At 43.2% G+C, this 20,536-nt stretch overlaps 1 protein-coding gene across 3 annotated transcripts in view; it reads right to left on the reverse strand.

Moving 5' to 3' along the window:
• Positions 1-2,141: 2,141 nt before the first annotated feature.
• LOC138662367 (mitochondrial amidoxime-reducing component 1-like) overlaps positions 2,142-20,536 on the reverse strand; it is a 30,468-nt gene continuing 12,073 nt past the window's right edge. For 2 of the 3 annotated variants that reach the window (XM_069747914.1, XM_069747922.1), the window contains one exon: positions 2,142-4,269. In XM_069747914.1, the coding sequence (XP_069604015.1) occupies positions 3,163-4,188 (1,026 nt within the window). In that variant the 5' untranslated portion in view covers positions 4,189-4,269 and the 3' untranslated portion in view covers positions 2,142-3,162. Of the gene's footprint in view, positions 4,270-19,936; positions 20,073-20,536 lie in introns of those variants that run through there. The other variant, XM_069747906.1, reaches the window with a different exon arrangement.

Genomic DNA, 20,536 nt, shown 5'->3' on the forward strand with positions numbered 1-20,536 from the left:
CTCATTGCTTTCTATGGCTCAAAATATGCTGCAAAAACGCAGAAAAAAGTGACAGGCTGCAGTGTGCAAAAAATGGAACAGTTTTCCAACTCACTCAGGTAAAAAAAAAAATGAATGTGCATGCATGAGATTTCTGCGATTTCATCACTTTTTTGCTGGTACTGTAAAATGCAGCTTAAAATTTGCATAAAAAAGCAAAGTGTGAGCATAGCTTAATTCTGCCACTTTTTTTGCGCGGTTTCAGAAGCCTGGGAGCTTTCTAGGTAAGTTCCCACGATCTATGAACAGCCAACAGAGGGCGCCTCACCGCAAATGAAGCTAAATATAGATCATTGACCTATATTTAGCTTCATTCCCCGGGGTTTTGCAGCAAGGAGCAGCCTGCATTAGCGGAACTCCTTGCTGCAAAATGTTTTAACCCCTTCAGAAGGATTTACATCGTTGGACTTTACAGATCTGCGGAAGGTAAGTATATTGTTGGTTTATTATGTTTTTTCTTTCACAAAACGAGGGTCTTCACTTCAGTGATTGGATTGGGCGTAGAATAAAATATTACAACCTTTGGTTTTATTTCATTAAAATAATTTTTAATAATGTGTGTTTTTTTTTAACCCTTTCATTCAATTGGATTAATAATGGATAGGTGTCATAATTGACGCCTCTCCATTATTAATTAGGCTTAATGTCACCTTACAATAGCAAGGTGGCATTAACCCTTCATTACCCGATATCCCACCGCTACACGGGAATGGGAAGAGAGTGGCCAAGTGCCAGAATAGGCGCATCTTCCAGATGTGCCTTTTCTGGGGTGGCTGGGGGCAGGTGTTTTTAGCCAGGGGGGGCCAATAACCGTGGACCCTCTCCAGGCTATTAATATCTGCCCTCAGTCACTGGCTTTACCACTCTGGCGGAGAAAATTGTGCGGGAGCCCACGCCAATTTTTTCCGCCATTTAACCCTTTAATTTAGTAGATAGAACGGCCAAATTTTGCAGAAACACACTACTGACATTAGTAGTGTGGAATATGCAAAAAAAAAGGAGAGAAGACATGGTTTACTGTATGTAAACCATGTCTCATATCATGTCGGGTTTAGGAAGGAGAAAGAAAAAGCCGGTAATTGAATTACCGGCTTACAAGCTGTATAGCGCTGGAATAAATATTAATATATATACATATATGTGTCTCACTGACATATATATATATATATATATATACCTATTCTATGTGTACACATTTATTCTACCTATTGGACTGTAACCCGTCAGTGTGATTTTACTGTACACCGCACTGAATTGCCGGCTTTTCTCTCTAACATCGCTGCGTATTTCTCGCAAGTCACACTGCTTGTCCGTGTGTAATCCGTATTTTTCACGCTTCCATAGACTTTCATTGGCGTATTTCTTGCGCAGTACGGTGACAAACGCAGCATGCTGCGATTTTGTACGGCCGTAGAAAGCCGTATAATACTGATCAGTAAAATACGGCAGATAGGAGCAGGGGCATAGAGAATAATTGTGCCGTATTTTTTGCGAGTTTTACGGACGTAGTTTCTGCGCTCTTACGTCCGTAAAACTCGCAAGTGTGACGCCGGCCTAATACACACCTACACACTGGAAAATATGGGCCAAACTTGTGACTACCTACCTGCATGTTTGGCCCATCTTTTCCAGTATATAGGGTTGTTTTTTTGTTTTTTTTCACGGACCCATTTTAGCTTATTGGTCTATTTTTCTTTTGCATGTCGGCAAATAAAAAAACTGCAGATTCAAGGGATCCTTGAAAAAAACAAAAAAAAACGACCACATTGATTCCATCATTTTTTTTGTTTTTTTTTTACAGTTTAATGGGCAGAAGAAGCTCAGATATTATTTTCTTTTTTCATACAAAAAAAAAATCACAGATGCCACATCGATGGTAGAAATGGACATGGATCAAAAACGGATGAAAATTGGACCCTGAGCGCTGATGAAAAACGGTCCGTTTTTATCTTGGTATATGGGAAAAAAAGAAATCACACATTGCGTATTAGCAGCGTTTATTTCTGCACAAAGCACCAGAATGGACGGACATAAATTTCTCCTCCTCTTAAGTAAAAAATGAAAAAAATATTAGAAAAAAAAAGAAATAAAAAACACCCACAGACCAGCACAAAAGTATGTTTATTAGTCACCGATTATTACAAAGCCAGATATTAGAGAAAGTTGCGTTATAAGCTGTTCCATATAAATGAATAACAAATCACAAATTATTACATTTCTGTTTTATTCCAATGTTTTCAAAATGTCCTATACAGAACCAGAAAGTAAAAACTCCACCATTATTACCTAGAAAATACGGACAGCACAATATAGGGATCTCACTACCTGAGGAGTACATCTAGCGCCAACGTGTTTCAGACACAATGGCAATTAACTTGCCCTGAGATTAATGGGTTGTACAAGATTGGAAATACCTTAGCTGCTTGCTTTCAGAAACAGCGCCACGTTTGTGCACAGGTTGCATGAGGTACTGCAAGCTCAGATTAATTCACTTCAATAGAGTGCAGTACCAAACACCACCTGTGGATCGGCGTGGCACTGTTTCAGAAACAAAAAAGCCATGCTTTCCTAATCCTGAAACAACCATTTTAACTATAGTTTCTCAATGACATCAAGGATTATTTAACCCTTTAAGTAAAAAGTTCCTGGTTAATATAAAGTTGTCATATTCCAACTTTTTTTCATCTAGCTATGCATTTTAGAGAAAGCCGAGTGACAACCGATAAGACCAACACTCCCGACGGTCTTGAGCAGCAATTGTAGTTATGTATCTCAAAACCTATGTCTCCGAGTAAGGCTAAATGGAGACCTCTGCAATGCCTGGGCCACCCATGGGTTTCCAGACCTGAACCAACGTTCTGCTAGGCTTATAGGAGGCCATCAGTTCAGGCCAGAAGACCTGTGTTTGGTCTGAGCATTGTGGTCCGTATACAAAACATAGAGGTCTGATTTCAGGCCGATTAGCCAGACTTGCCATTCGGGACCACAAGTTGAGTGGTAACCCATGTGAGAGCGGTCGTGGTGGCTGTATAGATTGTCAGGAGAATCATTATTTTTAGCTTCGGGGGGAAAATGCTATTTGATTATTCCAGTTTATTGTGTAAGTAAGAGAGGCAATAGTTTTTATCCGCCGCGGACCACCAGATACACTGGATCTCCAACTCTGAACATCCCGGTTTTGTCCACCCCATAATACTGCCCGAAGAGAGGAGCTTTTTTGTAGAGGTGGCTCAGGGATTCATCACTCAGTCGGAAGGTTCTCAGTGTATCCAGTGGTTCCTTCCGGCTCATAACTCCAGTATTTGGGTCAACTGTGGTTAAAATACATCGACCACATGCCATGACTCTCTTCAGTCTTGTTGTGCCCACCTTGACATCTTCCCAACCATCCTCCGAAAAAGCCTCACACCCGGACACAACAATACTGGGACGGAAGTTGGCGAGCGAGACAGGATTTTCCAGTCGCCTGTTGAGTTCTTCCAGTGAGGTGTCAGATAGCAGCATTATGGGACTGGCGTCAGGATAGGCAATGACATCTTTTTCCCGGAATGGTTTTTCTGTTTCATGGGACTTCCGTGGCTTCATTACACTGGGCTCAAAATGCACCAAGCGGTAAGGTGTACTACTCTGAAGGTAGGTTGTCAGCCAATGAGACACCTCGTCCCCACAGTCCCGACCCTGGATGTCAAGACTGAATACTCGGCAGTCCAAAATTTTATTGCTCTTGGGTTGTGCCACTGGGACAAATATCTTCTCCATCCCGGGGGCTTCTAGACACAACGAGTCTCCAGTGCCAGTTACTGAGATTAGGACAATTCGTGGCTCTTGCCGACCTGTCACCATCTGTCCTTCCTCGGTCACCACCAACCAGTGCCGATCTTCAAGTTCTTCATGTCTCAACCCTAGCTCCATACATTCAGCTTCTTGCACTGGAATCGCTTTACATGACTTGATGGGGTATATAAGAATCTGGGAGACTGTACCTACTTTTCTCAGCTCCACCCGCTCTCCATATTTCTTTCTCCACCACATCCAAGAAGCAATTGCTGTGACTCCAAGGCCGGCTGCACATAGCAGTGGCAATTGATGGCGTTGGAAATTTTCAACCACTGATTGCATCACTCCAGATATGCTTGAGGAGCTGGCCATTTTCTTGGGAATTCCTGGGTATTTTCAAATGCCTTTAGTTCAGGTGCCCTTGATGTTGTTGGTCGCGTGGCTCCTCGGACCCTACAATGAGAAAATATCAGGTTTATACAACTGTCCTACCAAAGGGAACCAACCATAATATTCTCAACATTTATGACCAACACAGGAACATCCTTCACTACAATCTGGGGCACCTGACCAAATTATAGCCTCTTCTGACTCGTTTCGTTAAGCCACCAGAAGGGAAGATGCCAACTGGTGGGTTAACACTGTCCATAACAAACGCTGACCGATGATATATCAAGTTGAGTAGCACTCCTTTAAGACCCTTTTTCATGGGCCAATGTAAACTCTATGGAAACAAAATATTAAGATAGGTTTGTCTCCCTACAGACTGATGTCATCAGCGGTACATCTACTGCTTACTTGATGTGCTGCCAACAACAATTTTTGATCATTGTCTGATCTTTACCGTGTTTATATGGGCCAAAATTTTGGCATCGGAACTTTTACGAATTCTTGTGCAGCCGAATATTAATTGTGGTAGAGGGACTCAAAAGCTTCACATTACTGGTGTTTCTCCACAATCACAACCCATCACCTACTCACAAAATCGGTGGCACTATATTGCCGCGGGCCCCATTGCCGACACCCCCAGTGATCACAAGCATGTGGGTCTTGTCCCAATTGAATGTAGCATGGATGCTGCCACTCACCATGCAAAGCCTCTGCGTGCCCATCAGCCCCAGTCAGTGACTAGAGCGTCAGTGTGGAAGCTAATTGGAGCCAAGTAACAATGATCGCCTATCCTGGGAAAGAGCAGTAGGGTTTATGAAAATGTCCTTTCAACTATAGATTTCAGATGGCTGAAGTGGCGCCTTTTGACCATTTTCTACTGCATCTAGAAGTCTGAGACATATCTGTAAGTCAGAAACATAAATAGATTAAGTTGGTGCCCTGCCAGTGAAGTTAGTGAAGATGCGGTAATTAAATTTAAAATACCCTTTTATTACATTCATGTAATTCCTTCATCATGCTATATGTCACTTTTATTAAAATATTGGACACTTTTATATGTTTAAAAAAAAATATTCAAATGTAATTTCTGCCTACACGTGCATTTAAACTACATTTATGGGAACAAATAACTAAAAATGGACATGTGAATATGTTGTCACCCCTTTTGCTATGAAGCCCATAAAAAAATCCCATCAAATCTATTATCATCAAATGGAAAGAACATGGTACCACAACAAACCTGCAAGTAAGGGCCACCCACCAAAACTCTCAACCTGGGCAAGGAGGGCATTAATAAGAGGCACCAGAGACCAAAGGTAACCCTGAAGGAGCTGCAGAGTTCCCAAGCACAGACTGAAGTGTTTGTCCATACAACCACAATAAACCATATACTCCATAGAGGTGGCCTTTATGGAAGAGTGGGCCGAAAAAAAGGTTTTACTTACACTCACAAATTGTAAGGCTCTTTTTTAATTTGCCAAAAGACATGTGGGAGACTCCCCAAATGTATGGAGGAAGGTGCTGTGGTCAGATGAGAACAAAATTGAACTTTCTGACTAACAAGGTAAACGCTATGTCTGGAGCCAAACCAACACAGCTCATCACCCCAAGAACATCATCCCCACAGTGAAATATGGTGGAGGCATAATCATGCTGTGGGGATGTTTTTTGGCAGCAGGGACAGGGAAAATAGATGGTGCGAAATACAGGGATATTCTTGAGCAAAATCTGTTTCAGTCTGTCAGGATATGTGCACACGATTCAGGTATTGTCAGCTCTTTGGACGCAGCACACGTCCGCTGTGTCCAAAGTGCTGCCGGATATTGAACGCAGGTGATTCCGCATATGTTCATTGAACCGTGCAGATTCATCGCGCCAATACATTGTATGAGTGACATTTATCCTGCGAAGGCTCTCGTCTCAGTAAGAAATAGACTTGCCAGGGTCTGTAAAGACACGACCCATGTCCGTCTCCGCAGGTGATCCATGGGCGTCTGTGCACACATAGTGGGCATGGGATTTCTTGAAATCCCATACACTATGCTGTAACATGTGGACATTGCTGGTTGGACGCCGCGCAAGTAGGCAGCGTCCAAGCCGCAGCGTTTACTGATCATGTGCACATACCCTCATTGGATTTGAGACTGGGACAGAGGTTTACCTTCCAACAAGACAATGACTCAAAGCAGGGTTCCCCAACTCCAGTCCTCAAGAACCACCAACAGGTCATGTATTCAGGATTTCCTAAGTATTGCACAGGTGATGGAATTCTTGCCTGTCCAGGGGATGAAATTATCACCTGAGCAATACTAATCCTGAAACCATAACCTGTTGGTGGCTCTTGGGGACCAGACTTGAGGAACACTGACTCAAAGCATACTGTTAAAGCAACACTCGAGTGGTTTAAGGGGAAACGTGTAAATGTTTTGGAGTGGCCTAGTCAAAGTCCAGACCTTAATCCAATTGAGAATATGTAGTCAGACTAGAAGATTGCTGTTCACCAGAGGAAACCATCTAGCTTGAAGGAACTGGAGCAGTTTCGCCTTGAGGAATGGGCAAAAATCCCAATGGCAAGATGTGGAAAGCTCATGGAGACTTATCCAAAGCAATTTGCAGCTGTAATTGCCTCAAAAGGAGGCTCTACACAGTACTGACTTTAGGAGGGGGAGGTGAATAGTTATGCACGCTGAAGTTCTCAGTTATTTTGTCCTAGTTGTTGTTTGCTTCGTCATAAAAAGAAAACCCAATGTTCACCCTTGTAGGCTTGTTTTTTTTTTTTACATGAACTTATGCAAACCCTCAAAAAAAAAAAAAAAGTATTCCAGGTTATGAGGTAGCAAAATACAAAAAATGCCAAGCGGGGTGAATACTTTGCAAGCCACTGTATATTCCAAGTGCTACATTCCGCACCATTGAACTTATTTTTTTATATCTTGAGATTCACGCATGACTGTCGGCAATACTTAGAAAGTGGTTTGTGCTAATTGTATGTCTGATTAATAAAGGTCCAGCCCAGGTCCCGGACCAGGGCAGCGATTAATCTGTCGTTCTACAGCCATGATTTCATTGCTTATTCTTGGTTTGCAAGCAGTTTACCTAGTTTGTGCCGGCGAGCACCTCTTGTGCAACATCTTACCACATGACAGTGACCTTCATCGTTTGGTGGCTTTTGCACTTTATTGGGTAATGCACATTGTGTGTAGTTGCCAGCCAAACATTCGTGTTCAAAGTTATTGCCAAGAATTCATATAATTAATAACCAATAGATAAAAAGGAATAAAAGATTACAGAAATGAATACTACAATACTTCTGCTAAAAACACCATACTACATATCCAGCAATGTAGTAACCTCTATAACAATACTACCTCTGTATGAGGAATACAAAATCTTAATATAGTGCCGATAGTGGTGCTCGGCTAATTGCCCAAACCACTCATCGCAATAGCTGTGGATATACTCCCACCAGATTGTAGACAAGCAAGAGAGAACAGAGTAATACATCCACCATGGAGTAAATTTATCACAAAATTTCATTATAAATAAAACAAAACAAAAAAAGCACTTACATATTAATGGCATAATTGTCAAGTGACAGAATTATAGCAAGGGAAACCAGGCGCAGCAAAGGTACAAACTCCACTAAAACAGTGCAAGAGGTACTATGCTGACGTGACCACACTGGGTTTTGGATCCATCATTGCACTGTCACTTTATTTTGATATGGATGGAGGTATTTGTCCAAAACTTAACATTAGGCCACAACCTAGTCACATAATATTAATCCTCTTACCCATGGCTGTAAGGAGTGCCGCACACGCCACCCCGACGCGCGTTTTGCGTGGGCTTCTTCCAGGGCTAGTGTTCAGTTTTGGACAAATATCTCACTTGATGATACACTGTATCTATGCTGACCTGACCACACTGGGTTTTTAGATCCATCATTGCACTGTCACTTTATTTTGATATGGATGGAGGTATTTGTCCAAAACTGAACATTAGGCCACAACCTAGTCACATAATATTAATCCTCTTACCCATGGCTGTAAGGAGTGCCGCACACGCCACCCCGACGCGCGTTTTGCGTGGGCTTCTTCCAGGGCTAGTGTTCAGTTTTGGACAAATATCTCACTTGATGATACACTGTATCTATGCTGACCTGACCACACTGGGTTTTTAGATCCATCATTGCACTGTCACTTTATTTTGATATGGATGGAGGTATTTGTCCAAAACTGAACATTAGGCCACAACCTAGTCACATAATATTAATCCTCTTACCCATGGCTGTAAGGAGTGCCGCACACGCCACTCCGACGCGCGTTTCGCGTGGGCTTCTTCCAGGGCTAGTGTTCAGTTTTGGACAAATATCTCACTTGATGATACACTGTATCTATGCTGACCTGACCACACTGGGTTTTTAGATCCATCATTGCACTGTCACTTTATTTTGATATGGATGGAGGTATTTGTCCAAAACTGAACATTAGGCCACAACCTAGTCACATAATATTAATCCTCTTACCCATGGCTGTAAGGATTGCCGCACACGCCACTCCGACGCGCGTTTCGCGTGGGCTTCTTCCAGGGCTAATGTTCAGTTTTGGACAAATACCTCACTTGATGATACACTGTATCTATGCTGACCTGACCACACTGGGTTTTTGGATCCATCATTGCACTGTCACTTTATTTTGATATGGATTGGACCCATTACTGCATTGTCACTTTATAGTGATATGTATGGAAACAAAAATATCCTTACCTCTTGCACTGTTTTAGTGGTGTTGTACTTTTGCTGCACCTGTTTTCTCTTGCTATAATTCTGTCACTTGGCAATTATGCCATTAATATGTAAGCGCCTTTTTTGTTGTAATTATAATTCTATTTTGTGATAAATTTACTCCATGGTGGATGTATTACTCTATTCTCTCTTGCATAGCTTCTGTATAATAAGTCCTGAAGGACAATGAATAGAATTCTCACCATACGCCATGCCAATGAACCATGTCACACACAGTGCCCTGGCCTATGTTTCGTGTAATGCTTCATCAGGGGGTCCCCTCATTCAGGGCTGACTAAGCAATATGCGAAACATGTCAGGGTACTAGGCAGTGGGTATTATAAAGTCCTTATAACCAAGAATCTGTAATAGAAGCATTGTAATCATTATCTGTGTAGTCTTTTCTACCTTTTACTCACCTAGTCACTGTTGTATTTGCATTGATAGGTTTTGTATTATGCTATTGTTGGACCCCTATAATGTGACCACACTGCCTTAATGTGTTTTTTGATGTGGCGATTTTAAATTTTTGTGGGCAGCTCTTCAGTATGAATTATTTTATGTTAACACAGTTGTAAATTCTTTATAATCATGTTAATATTTAAAACAATTTTTCAGTCATAAAAACATTGTAGACATAACAGAAATTTCTATGTCTTGCAACCAGAGGCGGACACCACGCAGAGGGCCTCTTGCTGCTAAATTGCACAATTCTACGGTTGTGGCCACTTGTGGTTTTCACATTGTGGCCATGATCCAATATACCAATTGGTCTGGTTATAACTAGGAGACAGGATGAAGAGATTTTCACCCTCCTTTCCTATGCTTTCAGTTAATATAAGCAATAGTTTGCAATACCTATATACTGAATGATAGTTTAAATTACTGGTTATCATTAGGTACAGTGTAGGGTTTTCTAGGGCTGATTAGGGACAGCTACTGTGGAGCGGGGGCGCCATTTCTCAATTTTATCTAGGGTGCCAACCTCAAGCTGTCAGGTAGTTTTAAGGATAGGGATGCATTAGTATCTCAATAGGGATCAGCTTTAATTTGTATACGTTTTGTGTTCTTTTATTAAATATCAAATAAAGTAATTGTTTTTAGGGTTTTTTTCTGTTACAGCCCCGTCCTATTAGCTGCAACACAACCCAAAGCATGATAGATCCACCCCCATATTTAATGGTTGGCGAGAGGTTCTTTTCCTGAAATTCTGTGCCCGTTTTCTCCACATATACCTTTGATCAATGTGGTCAAAGAGTTCTATTTTAACCTCATTGGTCCACAGGGCTTGCTTCCAAAATGCATCAGGTTTGTTTATATGTTCTTTTGCACACTATGGATGCTGAATTTTATGGTAAGGATGCAGGAGAGGTTTTCTTCCGATGACTGGTGTCTTTGAACAGTAGAACAATGTGACACACAACTCCAGAGTCTGATAAATCTTCCTGAAAGTCTTTTGCAGTCAACTGCGGGTTGCCTTTCTAGCAATCCTACGAGCAGATCTCACTGAAATTTTGCTTGGTTTTCCAGACCTTATCTTGATCTCCACTGTTCCTATTAGCTGCCATTTCTTAATTACATTTTGAATGGAGGAAAGGGAAAACGCTTTGCTATCTTTTTATAGCCTTCTTCTTTGTGGGCCTCCACCATTTTTATTTTCAGAGTGCTAGGCACCTACTTAGAAGAATTCATGGCTGCTCTTTTTTTGCGTAAGGTTAAAGGAGTCTGAGTTTTTATAAAGCTGGGAAATTTGCATCACCTGGCCTTTCCTAATGATGGTGAACAAGCCATAACTAACAAGCAAATTGAGGTCTGAAACCTTGTCAAATTATCTGAGTACACAAATCTCCAAGGGTGGCCAAACTTTTGCTCATTTTCCTTTTTGTAATTTTTAAAATGTAAAAAAATGACATTTTTTGTTTGCCTAAAATACAAAGGAAATGTGTCTTTTAGGCTTTTAGAGATCATTTCATCTTCAACTTAACTGTTCACAATAACAGTAGTTTTGACCAGTGGTACCAAAACTTTTACATGCCACTGTACATACAAGGATGGAGGGTGCATTTATTTATATATTAATGACGGGGGGACTGTCCAAATCTTGAACAGAGGTCCATGAGACTCTAGTTACACCACTGCCAATATACCTTAGATTAGACATAAAGGAGGGCCCCATATATGTTTGTTAAAATTGTTAGGTAGTGGGACTTGTAGATTCATAAAGCCTATGCACTAAACACAAGAAAATAAAAACATTTACTCCTGGGGGTATACATGTAAGAGAATTGTAGAGGTAGGCCTCATACACATCCTGTGAAAATTATGAAGGAGGGCTGCATGATGGAACATTTGAATTGGCTTTATGTTCCACTGATGCAATCCGGAGGGGTTGAGAAGTCTGGGCAAATCCAGGCCTTGTTTATTTTGATAAGCGCCTGTCAGCATTTTCAGTTGACAGGTGGATGCACCTATCAGTTATGCCACCTGCGGCCCTAAAAATCCCCTTTGACAAAACACTAGAGGCAGGACAGGCCAGCACCTCCAAGGCATAAAGGGCAGTCCAGCTTGTATACCCAATAGTTGTACGGTGCAGAAGTATCATGGAGGACGCTGATACGGTCTGCTAGAAACTCCTTCACCATCTTCCAAAACTTTTCCCTCCTTGTCAGACCACACCACAATCAGGGTCTGGAGGGTTTAATGAAACAGTCCCAGACCTTTGATAGTGTTCCTCTTGCTCTGTTGGATTTGGTGTGTGTCTCCCTCGTCTCTCCTCCCTAGTTGCCCAAGGATCTATTACCTCTGCTGCCAGCATTATCACATGGGAATTTTTGTACTAATTGTTCTATTACGGTCTTCTGGTACTGCACAATTTTACTAGCCCTCTCCACCACAGAAGGAGAGATGAAAAAAATTTCCTTGCAGCATCGGTCAAGAAGGATGAACAACCAGTAACTGTTAGCCAAAATCCATATAATGTGAGGGTCATAGGAAAGGCAGCAGAACATAGTCAGTCATGTGTGCGACACTCCCAACAAACAAGATTTCCCTGTCCTCACTCACCAGGACGACTCTCCATCTCCTCCTCTTCAGCCCATCCATGATGAACAGATGGGATGAAGCTGGTGTGGTTAGTACCCTCTGTAGAGCAGGCAACCATCTCCAGTTAATCCTCCTCATTATCACCCAATCCGAGCTGAGAAGAGGAGATGCGGCTGGGCTTAGTATCACTGTGTACTTTCTTCCTCCTTCTTGACATCCAAAGCTTCCTCTTTGTGAGCAGCGAGAATTTGAGTAGACACTGAAGCGGGATGGTTACACGGATTATGGCGTCATCGCTGCTAAGCAACTTGGTTGACTCCTCAAAGTTTTATAGAACCTCACAAATAAAAGACATCCATGCCCACTAGTCGATTATGTGCAGAAGCTGACTAATACCGACAGGCATGTTGTAGCTCATATTCAACTACTGCCCTCTGCTGCTCACAAAGCCTTGCTAGAATGTGTGATGTGGAGTTCCAGTGCGTGGTCCCCACATCTGCATAGGTGATGTAATGGGACACGTGCTGATGTAAGGCGGGGACGGCGCACCAGAAAAATAGTGGTGGCAACTTTTAAAGGGCAAGCATTCTGGAAATGTGCCCATTTACTGATTAGGCCTGGGGGTGGGTGGCTGAGTATTTCCATTTGCATTCCAAGGCCTGAAACAGGAACAGCTGAACACTGTCCTGGGACAAAGAATTGCACATGGTTGATTATGGTGCTTGCCAATGTTAACAGGTGCAGGACGGGTAGCATCTGCACTTTTGTCCTGGACATGAGATTGGCAAGCAATTGTGGACCCAGGAGTATGGTCCACCTAGTCGAGTGCTTTGATGACATGTGCCTGAATGAGTATGCTGGTGGTGGTCTGGCCCTTACTGATCTTGGTATGGCACAGGTTGCCAATGGCCTTTTGTTTATCATCTGCACTCTAAAAGTGTCAGACAGGGGAACACCTAACCAATCGCCTGGGAACTTGTAATGCATGGGTACTCTGGGAAACTACCGCCTTCTCCCTCTGACCACCCTACTGCCTCTCTCTTCCTGTTTCGGTGCTGCAGATCCTCCCCTTTGCACTGCTCTTCTTGCTTTGCATGGCACCTTCAAAGGTTGGGTCAGTGATTTCATCGTCCACATCTTCCACTTCCGCACACAGGTCCTCCTGACTTGTTGACTTAACAACATCACTTGTTGGCAACTGTGTCTCATAATCATCTAGCTCTTGTTCCGACCGGGGCTGCTCAAATACTTGGGCATCACTACACACGATCTCCTAATGTTCCTCTTGAAACAGGCAGGATGAGGGGCCAGAATCAATAAATGGTGTCCGAGTGTGGGATCACTTGTCTCCTGGGACTTGCCATGGTGGAATGAAGGAGGATCAGGGTGAGGATTATGTGGTCCAAACTCTTGGCTAGTGAAAATGCATGATATGGAAGACAGGTTGGTATTGGAAAACATACTGGAAGCAATACCTACCATCGAAATGATCACCTGTTGGTACTGTTCCAGCTTCAAAAGCGGTGTCCCGCATCCCCCTTGCAAAGTGGGATAGAAAGCTAGGTCTTGTGGAAAGGTGTTTGATGTGTTCCCGCAATAGGTACAGTTTCACCTCGCCCTAAATTAGGTATATAATGTCTGACTTCAAAATTTCCATATTAATAGTGAAAAAAAATTGTGCAGCAGCAGTATACAAGTACTGCAATAGAAATATTAAACCCTGCCTATATACCTCTAGTCCAAAACTATCCCTCCTCTACGAGCTATGCCTACCCTAAATGCAGGTAATAGCGGTTTTACTAGAGAAAGGACAGTATGTAGCCCTGAAAATGACTTTTCTTTTAATGGTGCAGCAGCGGTATACATGTACTGCCAAGGCAATGTTAAACACTGCCTATATGCCTGCTCTAAAATACACTCTCCCTCCTATAACAACTCTACCTGAACAGCTTCCAGAGGACTGTGCCGACTATTGCAGGACCCGTTGAAGTGCCGTGGGCACGAAACGGCCGTCGTCCTTCCTTGTTCACATGCCTCCCTGCTGTCTTTTTATATATGTCCAAATAAAGTGGTGACTATTTTACCTAGGTAAGTGTGCTCCATTCCTTTTCATTTTTTCTACGAACATTGCGCACTTTTTTTTTGGATGCAGCACCCTATTGGTTTGAATAAAGGATATTATTGGCAATAGCACAAAAGGTTGGATTTTCCCAAGGGCCAGTTGATCGCAGCGGTGCGGGGGTGCATCTTTTTTGGTATATGCAAAATACAGGGTGCCCTGGGAAATTCGATAAAATATGGGACTTCTGGAACTTAACACCTGTCACAATCTAACAAGTGCCTAAGAATATCGACGTGGAGGGGGTGCCCAAACCATATTTACAGGTGTGTCGGATTTTCCATCAGAAATGCTAATTTTTAGTTATTGTTATGTAAATAGTTATTGGGTATCGGTCTAGTTTCGAGGTCGATGTTATATGCAATCCAGTAGATGTATACTGAGATAAGTTAGAATGTGTGGTTAGATGTATGTGAAATATATAACCACAGTGTAACATTGCTGGAGACATGGGAATGAACACTACTAATTCATAAATTGTTCTAATTTTGTAAACCAGTGTAATAAAGTGTACTCCTGTTTATGGACATCGGAAATGTGTTTGTTCTTATGTATATTTTCAATAAACAAAGTAAAAAAAATAAATAATGCTTTCACAAGAAGGAATCAATATCACCATTACACACTGAACGGGAAACCACTGGGTAAATCTGACAGGGAGAAGGACTTGGGGATCCTAGTTAATGATAAACTTACCTGGAGCAGCCAGTGCCAGGCAGCAACTGCCAAGGCAAACAGGATCATGGGGTGCATTAAAAGAGGTCTGGATACACATGATGAGAGCATTATACTGCCTCTGTACAAATCCCTAGTTAGACCGCACATGGAGTACTGTGTCCAGTTTTGGGCACCGGTGCTCAGGAAGGATATAATGGAACTAGAGAGAGTACAAATGAGGGCAACAAAATTAATAAAGGGGATGGGAGAACTGCAATACCCAGATAGATTAGCGAAATTAGGATTATTTAGTCTAGAAAAAAGACGACTGAGGGGCGATCTAATAACCATGTATAAGTATATAAGGGGACAATACAAATATCTCGCTGAGGATCTGTTTATACCAAGGAAGGTGACGGGCACAAGGGGGCATTCTTTGCGTCTGGAGGAGAGAAGGTTTTTCCACCAACATAGAAGAGGATTCTTTACTGTTAGGGCAGTGAGAATCTGGAATTGCTTGCCTGAGGAGGTGGTGATGGCGAACTCAGTCGAGGGGTTCAAGAGAGGCCTGGATGTCTTCCTGGAGCAGAACAATATTGTATCATACAATTATTAGGTTCTGTAGAAGGACGTAGATCTGGGTATTTATTATGATGGAATATAGGCTGAACTGGATGGACAAATGTCTTTTTTCGGCCTTACTAACTATGTTACTATGTTACATAGGCATTTGTCATTTTTGGGTTTATCATCATCTCAACTAAAAAATTGCTGAGTTTGTGAAAAGTGACTTAAACAAGTATCCGGATGTGGCAGGTGAACCATGAAAAAGATCAGCCTAATCCAATTTCTGAAAGAATATTTAAGATCTGCTCTGAAGAGCTGCATAAATGAAAAAAAACCCTCAATATTTTGTAGTGTAAAGTAAAAATAATAATTTAAGACACCAGTCACATGAAGGTTCAGAGGAGCGCATGAAAAAAAGGGGCTAATTTTAATTTGCATGGTCATCAGCATTTCACCCCTGCGTCATTCTTACGTCTGTATGAAATCCATGCAACATCCATTTTTATACATCAGCAGGTAAGAAAATAATTTCAAGACCGAATCTATTTCCCTATGTTAATGATAGAAACTGTAGAAGTAAAAATCAGTTGCAATGCGGAAAAACATGGGATCAGATTTCTTTTGCGCACCAATAGACATGTTGAGCGAGTATCATCCAATACGCGGAAAATTATAGTCCATGCTGATATTTTTCCCACACGGACACTTAGGTCTGTGAAAAAAATTTTTATTTTTTTTTTAAAAACAACCCCATAGAGTTACATTGTTCCGAGTGCTGTCTGTTTGGTATCCAATTTTGACAAGGACACCGCATCTACCATATAATTGTCTAAGGGGTACTTCCGTCTGTCCTTCTGTCACGGATATTCATTGGTCGTGGCCTCTATCATGGAAATCCAAGTCGCTGATTGGTCGCCGCAAAACAGCCACGACCAATCAGCGACGGGCACAGTCCGGAAGAAAATGGCCACTCCTTACTCCCCGCAGTCAGTGGCCGGTGCCCGCTCCATACTCCCAGCTCCCCGCAGTGTCCCCGGCGCCCGCTCCATACTCCCAGCTCCCTGAAGTGTCCCCGGCGCCCGCTCCATACTCCCCGCAGTGTCCCCGGTGCTCCGCTATATACCCCCCGCAGTGTCCCCGGCGCTCCGCTCCATACTCCCCGCAGTCAGTGTCCCCGGCGCTCCGCTCCATGCTCCCCGCAGTCACTGTCCCCGGCGCTCTGCTCCATACTCTCCGCAGTCAGTGTCCGCTCCATACTCCCCGCAGTCACTGTCCCCAGCGTTCTGCTCCATACTCTCCGCAGTCAGTGTCCGCGGCGCTCCGGTCCATACTCCCCGCTCCATGCTTCCTGCAGTCACTGTCCCCGGCTCCATACTCCCCTCCGGTTACCGCTAACACAGGGTTAATAGCGGCGGTAACGGACCGCGTTATGCCACGGGTAACGCACTCCGTTACCGCCGCTATTAACCCTGTGTGTCCCCAACCTTTTACTATTGATGCTGCCTATGCGGCATCAATAGTAAAAAAAAAAAGTAATGTTAAAAAAACCCAAAACCTGCTATACTCACCCTCCGTTGTCCGCTGAGGCGCTCGCCGCCATCTTCCTTTCCCAGCGATGCATTGCGAAATTACCCAGAAGACCTAGCGGTCTCGCGAGACCGCTAAGTCATCTGGGTAATTTCGCAATGCATCCTGGGAACGCAAGATGGCGGCAGCCGTGCGCCCATCGGCACAGAGCCGTTGGATCCCAGGAGGCCGAGAGACGGGACGCTGAGGAGCAGCGACCAGAATGGTGAGTATGTTAACCTACAAGGGGCCCTCGGATCGTTAGGTGAGTATGTTTATTTTTTAACCTGTGACATACGTGGCTGGGCAATATACGTCGCTGTGCAATATACTACGTGGCTCTGTGCTGTATACTACGTCACTGGGCAATATACTACGTGGCTGGGCAATATACTACATGGCTCTGTGCTGTATACTACGTCACTGGGCAATATACTACGTGGGTGGACAATATACTACGTGGCTGGGCAATATACTACGTGGCTGGGCAATATTCTACGTGGCTGGGCAATATTCTACGTGGCTGGGCAATATTCTACGTGGCTAGGCAATATACTATGTGGCTGGGCAATATACAGTGCCTACAAGTAGTATTCAACCCCCTGCAGATTTAGCAGGTTTACACATTTGGAATTAACTTGGCATTGTGACATTTGGACTGTAGATCAGCCTGGAAGTGTGAAATGCACTGCAGCAAAAAAGAATGTTATTTCTTTGTTTATTTTTTTTTTAAATTGGGAAAAGTTTTTTCAGAGGGTCATTTATTATTCAACCCCTCAACCCACCAGAATTCTGTTTAGTTCCCCTAAAGTATTAAGAAGTAGTTCAGGCACAAAGAACAATGAGCTTCACATGTTTGGATTAATTATCTCTTTTTCCAGCCTTTTCTGACTATTTAAGACCCTCCCCAAACTTGTGAACAGCACTCAAACATGGTCAACATGGGAAAGACAAAGGAGCATTCCAAGGCCATCAGAGACAAGATCGTGGAGGGTCACGAGGCTGGCAAGGGGTACAAAACCCTTTCCAAGGAGTTGGGCGTACCTGTCTCCACTGTTGGGAGCATCATCCGGAGGTGGAAGGCTTATGGAACTACTGTTAGCCTTCCACGGCCTGGACAGCCTTTGAAAGTTTCCTCCCGTGCCGAGGCCAGGCTTGTCAGAAGAGTCAAGGCTAACCCAAGGACAACAAGGAAGGAGCTCCGGGAAGATCTCATGGCAGTGGGGACATTGGTTTCAGTCAATACCATAAGTAACGTACTCCACCGCAATGGTCTCCGTTCCAGACGAGCCCGTAAGGTACCTTTACTTTCAAAGCGTCATGTCAAGGCTCGTCTACAGTTTGCTCATGATCACTTGGAGGACTCTGAGAATGACTGGTTCAAGGTTCCCTGGTCTGATGAGACCAAGGTCGAGATCTTTGGTGCCAACCACACACGTGACGTTTGGAGACTGGATGGTACTGCATACGACCCCAAGAATACCATCCCTGCAGTCAAGCATGGTGGTGGCAGCATCAAGCTGTGGGGCTGTTTCTCAGCCAAGGGGCCTGGCCATCTGGTCCGCATCCATGGGAAGATGGATAGCACGGCCTACCTGGAGATTTTGGCCAAGAACCTCCGCTCCTCCATCAAGGATCTTAAGATGGGTCGTCATTTCATCTTCCAACAAGACAACGACCCAATGCACACAGCCAAGAAAACCAAGGCCTGGTTCAAGAGGCAAAAAATCAAGGTGTTGCAGTTGCCTAGTCAGTCTCCTGACCTTAACCCAATTGAAAACTTGTGGAAGGAGCTCAAGATTAAGACATGAGACACCCAAAGAACCTAGATAACTTGGAGAAGATCTGCATGGAGGAGTGGGCCAAGATAACTCCAGAGACCTGTGCCGGCCTGATCAGGTCTTATAAAAGATGATTATTAGCTGTAATTGCAAACAAAGGTTATTCCACAAAATATTAAACCTAAGGGTTGAATAATAATTGATCCACACTTTTATGTTTAAAATTTATAAAAATTTAACTGAGCAACAAAACTTTTTGGTTTGTAAGATTTATGCATCTGTTAATAAATCCTGCTCTTGTTTGAAGTTTGAAGGCTCTAACTTATTTGCATCTTATTAAACCTGCTAAATCTGCAGGGGGTTGAATACTACTTGTAGGCACTGTACTACGTGGCTGGGCAATATACTACGTGACTGGGCAATATACTACGTGGCTGGCCAATATACTACGTGTCTGGGCAATATACTACGTGGCTGGGCAATGTACTACGTGGACGGGCAATATACTACGTGGACATGCATATACTAGAATACCCGATGCGTTAGAATCGGGCCACCATCTAGTGTATGTATAATGCCCTTGTGTGAACGAGCCCTGGGTGGCCGTATTATACGGTCTGTATACGGACGACCCTCGCACACTTTACATATTGTGGTCTGCATTTTGCATTATTACTTCTAAGACAATACCAGTATTGTGCCCAAATATACATAAAAGGGGCAAATCCTCCGTTTACCACTTTTCTGTTTCGTTTACACATCACAGCTTACAAACTCTACTGCAAAATACCGGCAGATTCAAACAAGTGTGAACGAGGTCATAAAAGGATCTGTACCTGCTTTCCCTTCTGACCCCATGACAGATGGAGACACCAGATCCCTGATGCGCATGCTTCCAAGTACTTTACTTGCCAGTAAGGGTTAAATCCTTTTAAACTACATCGCAAGCAGCGCCATCATTATCAGTGCAAGTACTGATTGATTTGCAAAAAACCCTAAAAAAAAAACTTTTTTGCTCCACCACATGTGGTAGAGGACCCCAAGATTGGAAGCTTTATCACTTTTTTAGGCCACAGTCCAAGCCCGGATTTTTGCAGCTTCTACCTGATCAGTTTCTCAGGCCGCACTGCTCTTTTTAAGAGCCAGGAACAAAAATAAGGATTATTTGATCAGTTTTGCTAAGTTTAGTTGAGGCATAGCCAGCTGAACACTCACCGTTCTGCAGCCGCGGAGAATGCTATATTCAGCACTGCTCTACAAAATCTCCTTCCTGGGGCCAAAGAACAGGGAGAGGCGAAGCCCGGCCCCTCTATCATTGCCAACTATTCACAGCTCCAGAGGCAAACACGGGATATGTAATCTGCAGAGTAAAGGTCTCTGAAAGTGCGAAATCCTCAGTAGTTTTCCTGTCACCATGCAATGGTGCTGCTGTATCTAAGTCTAAAGTGAGATACTACCTGCTAATCTGATGCATCTAATCCTACCATGTGATTAACTGCAGTCTGGGTATCTGACCGTTTTTGTTTTGCTTTCACACTGTGGCACTGTGTGCACACGTTGTGAATTTTGAAGCGTTTCCGCAGAGTTTTTGGATGCGAGAAATTGCATCAAATCTGCCGTGTAGTACAGTAACAATGATAGTCAATGGGAATTTGAGAATTGCTTTGCACATGCTGTGGAAAAATCAGTGCAGATTCGCTGCATTTATTTTCCGCAGCATTTCTGCACCCATTGACTAAGGCACCCATTGAGTAAGGCAAATCCGCACATCAAAAAAATGCATGACAATCTGCAACAAATCGGCAAGTAATCCGC

Source organism: Ranitomeya imitator, chromosome 1, assembly GCF_032444005.1.
Source record: "Ranitomeya imitator isolate aRanImi1 chromosome 1, aRanImi1.pri, whole genome shotgun sequence".
NCBI lineage: Eukaryota > Metazoa > Chordata > Amphibia > Anura > Dendrobatidae > Ranitomeya > Ranitomeya imitator.